Source organism: Quercus lobata, chromosome 11, assembly GCF_001633185.2.
Source record: "Quercus lobata isolate SW786 chromosome 11, ValleyOak3.0 Primary Assembly, whole genome shotgun sequence".
Classification (NCBI taxonomy): Eukaryota; Viridiplantae; Streptophyta; class Magnoliopsida; order Fagales; family Fagaceae; genus Quercus; species Quercus lobata.
In genome coordinates, this window is record NC_044914.1 from 9,105,797 (window position 1) to 9,118,314 (window position 12,518).

The 12,518-nt window shown below is 35.2% G+C and overlaps 1 protein-coding gene across 1 annotated transcript; it reads right to left on the reverse strand.

Annotated features, from left to right (window-relative positions):
• Positions 1 to 314: 314 nt before the first annotated feature.
• Positions 315 to 9,410, reverse strand: LOC115967519 (auxin response factor 19-like). The gene is made up of 14 exons (XM_031086630.1): positions 8,676 to 9,410; positions 8,278 to 8,393; positions 6,952 to 7,050; positions 6,799 to 6,855; positions 6,480 to 6,635; positions 6,322 to 6,406; positions 6,096 to 6,186; positions 5,829 to 5,993; positions 5,544 to 5,666; positions 5,117 to 5,192; positions 4,881 to 5,019; positions 2,686 to 4,529; positions 2,399 to 2,589; positions 315 to 961 (listed from the first exon to the last, which is right to left on the reverse strand). The coding sequence occupies exons 1-14, from the start codon at positions 8,737 to 8,739 to the stop codon at positions 826 to 828; spliced, it is 3,342 nt and encodes a 1,113-aa protein (XP_030942490.1). The 5' UTR covers positions 8,740 to 9,410; the 3' UTR covers positions 315 to 825.
• Positions 9,411 to 12,518: the final 3,108 nt, after the last annotated feature.

Sequence of the window (12,518 nt, forward strand, 5' to 3'; positions counted from 1 at the left end):
CTTTGGCATGGGAGGAATAATTGCACCTTTAATAATGACCTGAAACTTAACAAGGGAATCCACTTAAGGCTCCATATGATTATATCTAAGACCTTTGTATTACTGCCTGCATGCTTTAGGAAATTCAGTAATCCACCATGGTCATTTTAGCTTTTTTTGCTCTTTTGAAGCTTTGATTGATTATGGTGAAAACTCTTTGTGGGATTATTATTGTTTCTTTCTGACATGATTACTTACAAAAATACAAGGACCGTTATGTAGAAGACAAACGTTGGTTTGGAACTTGCAGGAAACAGCAGAACCACATTTTCACACTCCAAATTTTATATTAAGCAATTTCATTGAAGGATTGAGGAAATCTACAAATTTATACACTCGAAACTAGGCCTTACAATCTCATGCTTTCTCTTTTTACAGTGCCCGAGTGGCAGAATTTCAAATACTAATATCTTTAGGCAAACTAATTTAGTGCTGATCTTACAAAAGCATCATATGGATGAGCACAGTGGCTTCTTTACTAGTCTGGAAATTCACCCTCCTGGAACAAAACTCGGACCAATCAGAGTATTCTGCCTGGAGAGAAAACTTCTCTTTTTTTCCCCTGTTTCCCAGCCCTCTGTCATGCTTTCTGAACCGTGCCAAAATTTTAGAAGAGAGCCACTCAAACAGGTGAAGGCTCGCTCACTTCTTCAATGTGCATGAGTGACTGGGAAATCCAGTTGTGGCAGGCAATTACATGCCATATTGAAAGCTATGATGAGATTACTATGAACTTTATAAGCTCCCAACCTGGAAGAAGAATCGTTAGCATTTAGGTAGACTACATTAAGCATTTCCCCCATCTGAGCTGCTGCAGGCTTGGTTTGGAAGGACGCCACTTCCAAAATCTCCATCCAAGCTCATTTGCTGGACTTCTTGTGGAGACAGGATCTTGATGCAGCGGACACAGTTCACAAACTCTCTGAAATACACAAAATATAAAAAATTTAAGAGATGCAGACTAACAATGTTGACAAATTTGGAGATTTACAGGTCCGGTTTACATTTCTAGGAGATAACTTAATGCACATTCAATCATATGTTGACAAATTTGGAGATTTACAAGTCCAATTAAAATATTTAGGAGATAGCTAAATGCACATTCAACAACGAGATAAATTTTGACAAGGCTCCTATACTTCTGATTTTAGATGTTCCATGTCATAAGTGGATTTCCTTAGGTCAATGAAACTGAGCACCATCTCACGTTACTTAAAATACGACCAACAAATTATTTCCTGCTGTGAAAACAATGCCAATATTGAAAGAAGTACCAGATTATGCCATGATCATTTCCACAAACAGAATGCGGAAACGAACAAGCATAGACAAAAAGTTGTGTTCTCCCGAACACAAAGGAAATTTGCCACAACTAGGCATAAATCTGTCAGCAATTTCCCATCTCAGGAAACAGCATTAGATAAAAAAGAATGAATGAAATCAACAGAAATCAGATTCAGGATTAGAGGGGATTTATGGTCAGTGGCAATGGGTATGGAAAAGCAACAAATAGTACGGAAAAATGAAACTAAAGTCTTTAACCTTACTAAAAGACCTGTTGCCTTCCATAAAACAAGAGGCTGATTAATTTAAAATCTGAAATAATAGGAGTACTAGGGGTGGCCACCCTTAGCTTGTAAAGTATATGAATTATAACTTTGCTTCCTATTCTTCTGGGGTAATTATTAAAATGTAAAATACCAACCCATCTGATGTGGTGTGGTCTGTGGACACCAAAAGTTCTATATTAAAAATGATTGATTTTATTGGACCTAATTGATCATGATTGATGCTGATAGATGATGGATGATGAGCCTTTTAGGATTTAATTTTCTTTTATTTTGCATTTAATGTAATAGATTATAAGTTTTTTCCTTTCCTTGGTAGGTTAGAAATTATTTCCCTTCCTTATATGATGTAATTATGAAGTCTATTTAAAGGCCATAATATGCAGTATTGTAAGCAAACCCTATAAAGTTATTAAGTTTGGGTTGGAGTTAATTTTTTCCCAGTGCTTGGTGCTAATTCCGAGCAAACCCAGGTATTGATTCCTAGGTTCCTATCATGCTTGGGCTAACTCCAAGGAGCCCTAGGTGCTGATGCCAAGGTTCTATAAATTTTCCTATTTTATCTGCTTGAAGCTGACGTCAAGCAAACCCTAGGTGTTGAACTTAAAATCCTACCCCTTTATTTTGTACTTACTTTGTTTTCCAAACCTATTCATCCTGCATCATGATGTACAGCCCAAAAGACGTAAAACAATTTTGAACTGCTTGTCAACAGGAAAAAATCATAGACAATTGTTTGTGCACGCACAAAAGAGGGACTCCTCTAATTAGAAAAGGAAAGAAGAACTTACTCCCAAGGGTCATCTCCCACTAGGAGAACATCACTTTCATGATCTACATAGACAAGTTTCCAACCTACTCTTTGTCTATCTTCCAACTGTCCCTCTATGCCGAACATTCGAGCCAGACCATGTTTAAGCTCATCATAACCTGAATATCGCGAGATATCAATGGATCTCCCCACGGCTCCACGTTTGTAAACCTTCACGATGGCATTGGCCTAGTTAAAATCCTAGGCAAATATGAAAAATGACAACATATCACCAGTTGCTGAAAGGTTATATTTAAAGCATCAAACCTTGGTATATGTCCTCATTCGCTGAAACTGTGGTGGGGGGGGCCAAGGACCTCTGTTCAAGAAGCTGCTATCATTTATTGTGGAATCAATTGAGTTAAATGTCATATCGGGAACTCCAAAAGACTGGGAAACCATTGAGGATGAAAGTTCCTGTTGAGCATCTTTTGAGTTTTCATAGTTTGTAATTATGCCTCCTGAAGAGAAATTATTGTGGATATCTTTCCCTAACCCTGTCATGCCCTTTGCTAACAACGGATCAGGATTCATGGGAATCCCTAGCTGACTTTCAATGTTATTCCCATAGGGAACACTATTCCTAGGATCTGCCTGAACTTCCCCATCCTGACTGGTGTCTCTGAACAACAATGATTGTGGATTGAAGGACACTGGGTTGTTATTCTGCTGTAAATGGACATCATTCTGTGAAAGGCAAACTGAAGTTGTTGAAGATGATGTGTCCAAGTAATCTGTCTGGGCAGCAGCACCATTCAGGTATGTTTGTGGAGCAAAAAATCCTTGATTTTGATTCTTAGAGATGTTCAATGAAGGCTTCACATCAGACTTTTGCTGCAAATCTTTAACCAAGTTAGCATTAGATGAAATGGTTTCCAAGGCACTTGGACACAATATTGTGGCAGCAGAATGAGCCATGTCCTCCCCCATAGCTGTACTTCGATGGGGCATGCCATTCATCACTGGCTGAACCACATTTGGGCAGTTGTTTGTGGAAGGTGAAGTGGAACAAGATGGAAGATCATCAGTAATTGCAGACTGCCCAGCTCCAGCAGTTCCTGTTACTATGCTGCTACCAGCTGTAGATAGCTGATTAGTTGTTGGGGGTAGGGGAAGTCCCATGTGACCAGATATTTCAGGCAGTACACCAGATTGCTGATGTTGAAGCTTTGGCTGCTGCGGTGGATGAGAGAACCGAATATTTGTGTGGCTGTTATTCCTTGTCATCTGATGTGGGATTGACTGAGGGAGTGATGTTGAGGTTGCTTGAGGGACCTCTAGAATTTGGGTGGGTGTCAGAGGCCTAGAGAAGTTCTGCGACATATCTAACAGCTGCCTCTGTGGATCTTGGAGTTGTGTAAATTGAGCAGGCTGTTGCAGAGCTGACTGCTGTGCTAGAAGTGATTGCTGCTGCTGCTGCTGCTGCTGCTGCTGTTGAAGCTTCTGAAATAGTTGAATTTGAATCTGATTTTCAGACATTTGCAACTGTTGGTTTACTTGGTCAGGCAGCTGTGGTTGAATAAGGTTTTGCTGCTGATTCTGACCCATACTTTGTTGTTGATGCTGCTGCTGCTGCTGCGGCTGCAGGTTCTGATTAACACTTCTAGATGGCTGCTGCTGAAGGATATTATTAGTTTGGACTAGTGACTGAGGCTGCAGCATTTGGGCTTGAACTTGACTTGAAGGTAGAGTTTGATTTACCACATTTTGCCTAGATTGTTGAGTAATATCACCTAACTGTTGCTGTGATTGAATAACAGATCCTAATGGATTCAATGTGGACGGTAGCTTTGGGAGATGGTCAGGCTGTTGTGCTTGCTGAGGTAGCCTCTGGCAATTGAACTGCATGTTGTTTGTCTGAGGTATTTGTGGTGCAGACAAGCCTAATTGACGAGAAAGATCTGTGCCAGAAAGGTTTTGCAAAACAGATCCAGACATGGAATGCATGTAATTTGGCTGTATCGTGTTAGCCAGGGAAGGGTTTTGCTGCATGTTCATCCACTGGACTAAACTTAAACCAGGCAGAGCCTGAGGATCTCTCATGCCGATATCATCACCAATCCAAGGCATTGTCCTCCTGAATAAATTGTCTAAATCTGATGATTCATCATCTGCAAAAGTAAAACCAAGGTCAGTCAACTTTCCTCTCACTACGACAGATAACAGTGTCCTTTTCTTTTCTGTTTTGGCCATTGATTAATTTTTCAAAGTTACAAGACTATGTCAGAAAAAGAATGAGAAGCCTCCTGAAGATTTCAATTATCAGCTTAAGGCATTTCTCACAATACAAGATTCAACAGACCACATAGATACCTTCAAAGGTCAAAGTCCTAACACAATTTAAGATTGCCATCCAATCAAGGAACTATTTTTTGAAATCATGAATGACAACAAAATAATAGACTTAAAATTTTAAATAAAGGTGTTAACAATATTTAAGTTTGGTGCAGCACATTTTGTACCTGGCATTCCTGGTTGCCTTGGACGCTTTGATCTGAAGTATGGAGGGGGACAGATAAAAAATGGAGCAGTCACTGGTTCAATTTCCCAGATTGACACCCGGTTACGCCTTTCCCCAGCTGTCGACTCATCCCAACCAACCTGTTCAAGGATTTGTGAGTGATTACAGGGAATAATCTACAATATTGATAATGTAAATACGTTAATTAGAAAAGCAAAAACATGCTAGAATTTCTACCTGCAAATTACGCCACTGTGAGTTCTTCCATCTAACAGGATCAAGATCACTGATACCTGTAATTGTACCCATATACCTGCAGAAGAAATGCTTTTTGTCTTTAAGACCAACATCCTTCCAGTTCAAGTAAAATTCCAAACCAAATTTCTTCAAATCCAAGAATGCCATTTGGCTTCTCATTTTTAATAAACTTGACCAACTATTCGAGGTCAAGGCTAGAGTTGAATATGATATAATGAACCTAAAGATCCAAGTGCCAATCTCTCTATGTTTTGTAATTTGAAATAAACAGAAATTTATCTTATTTTCCTACATCAAGCCCTCATCAGTATTCAACACTAGCAACATTAAGCATAATCCCCTGATAACACAAATGCAATGTCATTGTCAACATCTAGAGTAACAATAAAGACTCAAATACAACTACCTTCTTGTTCCTGACTCTTCTGTTTCAAACATCATTCGAAAGCGCATGCCAAGTGATATTTGGTTGCTATAGACAGCCTTGTAGTACTTGGCTAATGGGATAACAAACTCTGAAGGACTTGCCCTGCACATTCAAAGAATATTTCGGTTCAGTTTAATTTCTCAGAGTGTAGAAAATTAATCCAGGTGACATAACTAAGGGGATGCACTCAAAACCTTATTTAAAAATTGTAAGGAGCACTTATCAAGGGAAAAAAGTACAGAAAAGAAAATGAAAGACAATAACCTGGGATTATAAAACACAGTGAAGGGGCTATTGTTTGCTGCAGCATGAGCTGCTGCTGCAAGAATCCCTATATGCATACTATCACTTGACAATACTGATGATGATAGATTGGTGGGTTGCCTGTTAGCCCGTCTAATGCCCAATAGAAGCTGCTGCTTTTCATCCCTGCTCCCAAGCATTATACATCATATCATTGATTGAAGGGTATTTGTTAAAATCAGAAAATTATAAGAAAAAATCAAAAGAACTGCAATTCATCACCATTACCTAATGAATAAAACAGAGTCACCAGCAAAAAGCCTCTTTCCACTAACAAATAGGCTCCATCCAGTCGTAAGCAAATGACGTTTTGGTTGTCCTGGGGTGAAGGGAAACCAAGAGTTGGAAGCAGATGTTTAGAAATGGAATGACAGAGAAAACATGATGATTATAGGTAAAGACAATTTTAAGGGTTCAACTGGTAAGCTTTCGAATGGTTGCAAAGAAAACATACCACGATAGATATGGCGGAAGGTCCATACATTATCATGCAAATCCCTAGCAATAAGTTCTTGAGCAGGTGGTTGCATGGAGAAATCCTAGACAAAAACAGAAGCAAGATTAAAATTCTAAACTATGCAGTAAACCTTTAGAATAAAGGGAAATGCTTACAAGAGAAGGGAAAATTTTCTCTGCTGCACGGCGTGGCACGGAGAACCCTCCATGAGTGCTTGTATCACTTGCTGTCAATGTTTTGCAGAAAAAATCTGGTTGCGGTTTATTTATCTTGAGTGCAAGATCAGATCTCAACAATGACTCCTTGTCAAACTGAATACAAAACTTGACAGATTCAGATTAAGTTCGCAACATGGACATACTTTCTCTTTAGCTTAGCAAAAATCTTATGCTATCATATATTTTAAAGGCATCTACACAGTTTTGATACAGAATAAAGATGCTAGTCCATTAGAGTCAAGTCCTTAGTCCTTACAGAAGGAACCGGCTGAAGTGTCATCTGAGCATAAACTTCATCTGTTTCTGGATCCGCCTAATCATTCACGCATGAAAAAAATTGACAAACTTAAGAATGATATCAATCTGCTAGAAAGCTAAAAGTTAAAAAGCCACATAAAGCCTGCCATACATGCAGAGTAACATTGTGAAGGAGACATAGTAGCTTTGAGGGAAGATTTGGGTAGTTTGGGATTTGTGCATCCACATCCTTCTTCATAGAAGCTGCCACCTGAAACCATTATGTCAATCTCAAGTCAGGACATAGACTAAGTGTTCATTTCGTTTCGCTTTTTACCGACTTGCTTAAAGCAAGTAAAAGTACAGTTGTATCTGGAAAAATTGAAGCTTTAAATATCCATACTTAAGCAAATAAGCTAATAAGCAATACCAAACTAGCTTAAAAAAAAAAACAAACAAACAAACAAAGAGAAGATATCTTTTTTAAGAAAGCACCAAGTTCTTTTTATGATACAAACATATAAGAAATAGCATGTATAAAGATCAAAAAAATTCAAGTCAAGAAAGTTTAAGGGTTATTTGACCTTAAACTTTGATGAAATATAAAAGTGTATAAGTTGCATAAAATTTTTAAAAATTAATAAAATGGTTAAATACATAATAGTTCGGACCAAAAAAATAAATGAAAGAATGTAAAAATAAAAAATTTATACTCATGCCTGTAACACACCAACGTAATGTCAAAGACTCAGTGTGGTACTTAAATTGTAAGTATCACATAATTAACCATCAAAAAAAAAAAAAAAAGAAATTGTCTCACTCTAAGGAAAAATGATATTTAACAACCCAAAAATACCCACTTAAGCAAAATCCCTTAAGACAAATATTTCACCAAACCACTTTATTAGGTGAAGCTAAACACCAGCACAAATAAAAAGGTTTTAATTTTATTTATAAAAATACTAATTAAAGGAAAGGAAAAAAAATCCAAAATATTTGCTAAAAATATGCTACAAAGCCAACCTCCATGCCCAATAAAGAGAAGAGAAACAAGAAAAAGGAATTAACAGAGGATTTAGGTATAAAATGGACAAAACCCTCATTCTAACACATTACATGAAAGTTCAATGGGTTAGAACCATGAGTAATTCGATCCTCTCATAATAGTGGATCCCACAAATTAAATTTACCAACGACTTAGGTTCAAATATCTAGATCAACACATTATTCAGTGCTCTCGAAGTACACTTAAGTGGGTTCCATAAATTAAATTTATGGTCAGTCCACAAGTACCTAATAATATTTCTAGCTAACAGTGGCATGACTTATTTAAATAATATATACATGAATAGTACTATAAATCGCGTCTTTTTTAAGTTATAGAGAACTAGAAATTATTATTATTGGCTTTATTTTTTTTTAATTTTTATAATATAGATTTGAATAAGAATAGAAATTAGCATTGATTAAAAAGCATTTAAGAGCAGAAATACCAAACCTGTTCACTGTGGCCTTGAGGGAAGTAGACGACGTGGGTCCCAGCCGGCGGTAGGTTCACCAGCGGCCCTGCGCATGCCTGCCATAGCTCTGGGTTTATGCTCTTCTTCTCTCCTCCTGCGCCACGTGTCACCCTCCCCATTCGTCAGTACCCACCCAACAAAATTAAAATTCACAAAAATAAAAAACAAAACTTTGCACTCATCATTTATTAATTAATTCTCTCTATCACTAGCTTCCCGTTTGTTTCCCGAGAAAATCAAAAAAGAGAAAAAAAAAAAAAAACAAAGTTTATAAATAGTCCGTACAAAAACAAACTAAATACTATCTGATCCAAGGTCCACCGATTCTTTCAATGCTAGAGAGAGAAAGATAGAGAGAGAAAGAGAGAGAGATGACCTTCGCAGGAATTGGATGCTGACGTGGCGGAGGCAGCTCCGGCACCATTCGCCGGCGTCTTCATTGTCTTTCTCCGCCAAACTATTTTCCTTCTCTCTCTCTCTCTCTCTCTCTCTCTCTCTCTCTCTTTTTGGTTTTCAAGAAATGATCGGATAAAAATTTATCAACGATTCATTTCTAAAAGCTGAAATCAAAAGCTCAGCTGAAAAAAATAAAAAAGCATCAGATCAGCTCCAACCAAGACCAAAGCAGAAACACCAGTCAAAAATGGAGGCTAAAGGTCGCCGGAAAAAGGAGAGCCGACAAGTGAGGGCAAAAAAGAGAAAAAATATATATAAATATATATATATTTTTGTAGAGAGAGAAACAGAGAGAGGAAAGAGAAAGAGGAGTTGTGGGTGGTGTATGTTGAGTTTCACAGAGACCAAATGCTGAAATTCTGCCCCCAGTTTTCCCCTACAATCTCCAGACAAGTCCTTTTTTGCTTGCTTGCTTTCTTATCTTTTTTACTTTTTTTTCTCTCTCTTTCTCTGCTCTTCTTCTCTTTCTCTCTTCTCTTCTCTTCTCTTCTCTTTTCCCAATGCCCTTTTTCTTCACTCTCTCTCTCTCTCTAAAAAAACACTCTCTCTTTTTAATCTTCTCTCTCTCTTTATCTGTTTCTTTTTTTAATATCTCTCTCTCTCTATCCTCGGTAATGGCACTGACAATTACATAATACAACTACTACAATACACACACACGCCTCTCTCTCTCTCTCTCTCTCTCTCTCTCGCTCTATACGAAGTTGACCTCTTTGAGTTAACCAGTTATTACTTCACTTTCACTCTACTCTTATTTTAATGGTGAAATTAGATTAGTGTCTTTGCATTTTGGTAGTTTTTCGTAGTTTATTTTTATAGTATTTATTAAAATGTATAAAAAATTTTCTAATTTTTAGGTTAAATTTGTAATAAAAAAATTAAAAACAGACTTATTTTTCAAAAAAAAATTGATTTTATTAAAGAATCTGATTAACATGTATTGTTAGGGCATTTTGTTAATAATACTTTTACGTAAAATATATAAATGTGTCAAAAAAGTTTTTTTGTTTTCATAAAATATTTTCTAAACCCTTTCCTTAGTATCCGTTAATTTTTTCATAAATTTTAAAGAACATAAAAACTGAAGAAAATTACCAAACGAACACATAATGATTCATTTTTTTTATAAATGAGTTATTTGTTGTCCTTAATTCAATTTAGTCTCTCCATTTTTATTTTTATTGTCAACTTATTTTATGTGATTTAATTTTAGTTAATTTAATCATTTATTTTTGTATAAATGAGTCAATTTAGTCTCTCTCTTCAAATCTACTAGAATAATACTAGAAATACAAATTATTTTACAAAATATTTTACAAACTATTAATGTGGTGAGTAATTATTGATAAATAAAAAAGTTATATTAATTGTAGGCCCAGATGAAAATCAATAAGAGGTTGGTCACATCAACATTTTCTAAAAATATTGTAAAATAGTTTATGACTATAACATTACTCAATCTATTGTTAACAAAGTTTAAATGATATCATTTAAACGTTAATTTTAAAAAAAATTAATTGAAAGATTCATGAGATGTGTCATTTACTAAATTTTGTTGTTTTTAAGAGCATTATTTTTAAATTAGGCTTTTGTTAGCGAGTGTTCTTATCACAAACCTACAGCATTGAAAAGCAGTAAAAACTAATAAATAAATGTCACTTATTCTAAAAGCAACTTGACTCTCTATAAAAAGTTATTTGACTACATTATATAATTCATTAAAGCATTAGTTAATTAAATTCTTAAAATGATAAATTACATATTTGGTTCTTATCTTTTACATTATATTTTAATTTGATTTCAAACATTTCAATTGTGTCAATTAGTCAATGCCGTTATCCTTTACATTACATTTTCTTTATTGGTACAATTTTTTTTCATTCCCGAATTACCCCTACTGCTTCTTTGCAAATGACAACCTTGACATTCTTTTTTCAATTCATTTTTTGGTCAGTTCCTTCACAATCAACTAACCAACACAAACAGCCAAGCAGAAAACTATTTATGTATATTGATCCTTGTTATGACCATCACTATCATTGTCCACTATGAACATTATGCAAATATATATATATATATATATATATATATATTTTCCTACCTTTATCAACCTTTTATTAATTCACGTTTGTGAGACTAGCTTGCTGCTAGATTTATAGAATGTATATATATATACGTATTACGCATATGTCATTGCCTTAAAGCAAAAAATAAAATAAAAATAAAAATAAAGGCCAAAGAGTCGTTGTAGAATACTTCTAATTATATATCTTAAATTTTAACTCTTTAAGAGCATGAATTATAAATTTTTTAAGCGGAAATCACATTTTCGTCCCTAAATTTTCAAGCAATTCTTACTTTGATCTCTATATTTTATTTTTACCGTTTTTAGTCCTTATCCTAAAAAATGCTTCCTATTGTGGTCCTTGCCATTATATCAAAGACGGAAAAAGCATGCATGACAAACAGCAAAATTAAAAATATATATATAAATATATATTATAATACCCTCCATGTGTCATGGGATGCTCCACATGGCTTTCCTACCCTTAGCTGGTCAGGTGGCCCTAATTTGTCCTCTAATGTGTTTGCATCCACATACTCCAACAACTCAACACTTCCATGTTCCTCATTTTTTGAACATTATATTAAATCAAAATAGATTTAGATCCAATTAAATATTTGATTTGCTCTTTCTACGGATAACTGTACTTTTGTTCAGCTTATTTTATAAGAACCAATGCAAATGAACAATAAGCTAAACAAATTAGACGATATGAAAGAAAATTATCGACCCAAAAATTGAATTCGAAACAAGCAACATTGAAAAGGCAGCCCTAGAATCTCAAAGGAAACACTTTTATTTCATTTCAAAACAACTAAATAAAGTACGATCAAGAACAAATTACACATGGACGATCAAGAAAAAGAATCGTTGTTTCTCTTGATGAAATCCACGTAGAGTATCCCATGACACGTGGAGGGTATTATAATATTTTTTGATTCTGCCATTTGCCACGCATGCTTTTTCCATCTCTGATGTAACAACAGGAACCACAACGGGAAGTGTTTTTTAAGATAGGGATTAAAAGCGGGAAAAATAAAATCTAGGGACCAAACTGGGAATTGCCTGAAAATATAGGGATGAAAATGTGATTTCTGCCAATTTTTTAATATAATCATATATAAAGATGAATTTAAATATTTTACATTTCCTTAGTAGGGTGTGGCATATCATTGAACCATTGTATGATAACTTACCGAAACTATGTATCTTTTTTTTTTTTTTTTGGCTAATCTGAAACTATGTATCTCAAATGAAGTTAAAGATCAAATTAAGATTTGATTTATGTAGACCAATTCCATTTAGGAACATTGAAGGTCTTTTGTAGAGCTAGTGAATGATTTGACTTAATCAGATAATCTTGGCAATGCTTAATTTTGCTAAATGTAACTTTTAGTTTTATTTTTGGATCAAACCACTATCTAATCCCTTAATTATGTGTCAAAGTTCAATTTGTCTCTGCATTATTGACTGTGCCAACTTAGTCCATACAATTTTACAAACAATTCAATGCTACAATAAAACCCTAGTTCTCCGGCATAGATGAGTGCTCTTCTTGCTACTAAGGCTTCTATTGTTTCAACACTATTGTTAGTTTTTAGACCCCTTAAAAACACAATTGGATTAACCTAGGTAATTTGCCAAGTGATTACTTAGTCCAATTTAACAAATCTAGGTTATCACAATCACAAAGATCAT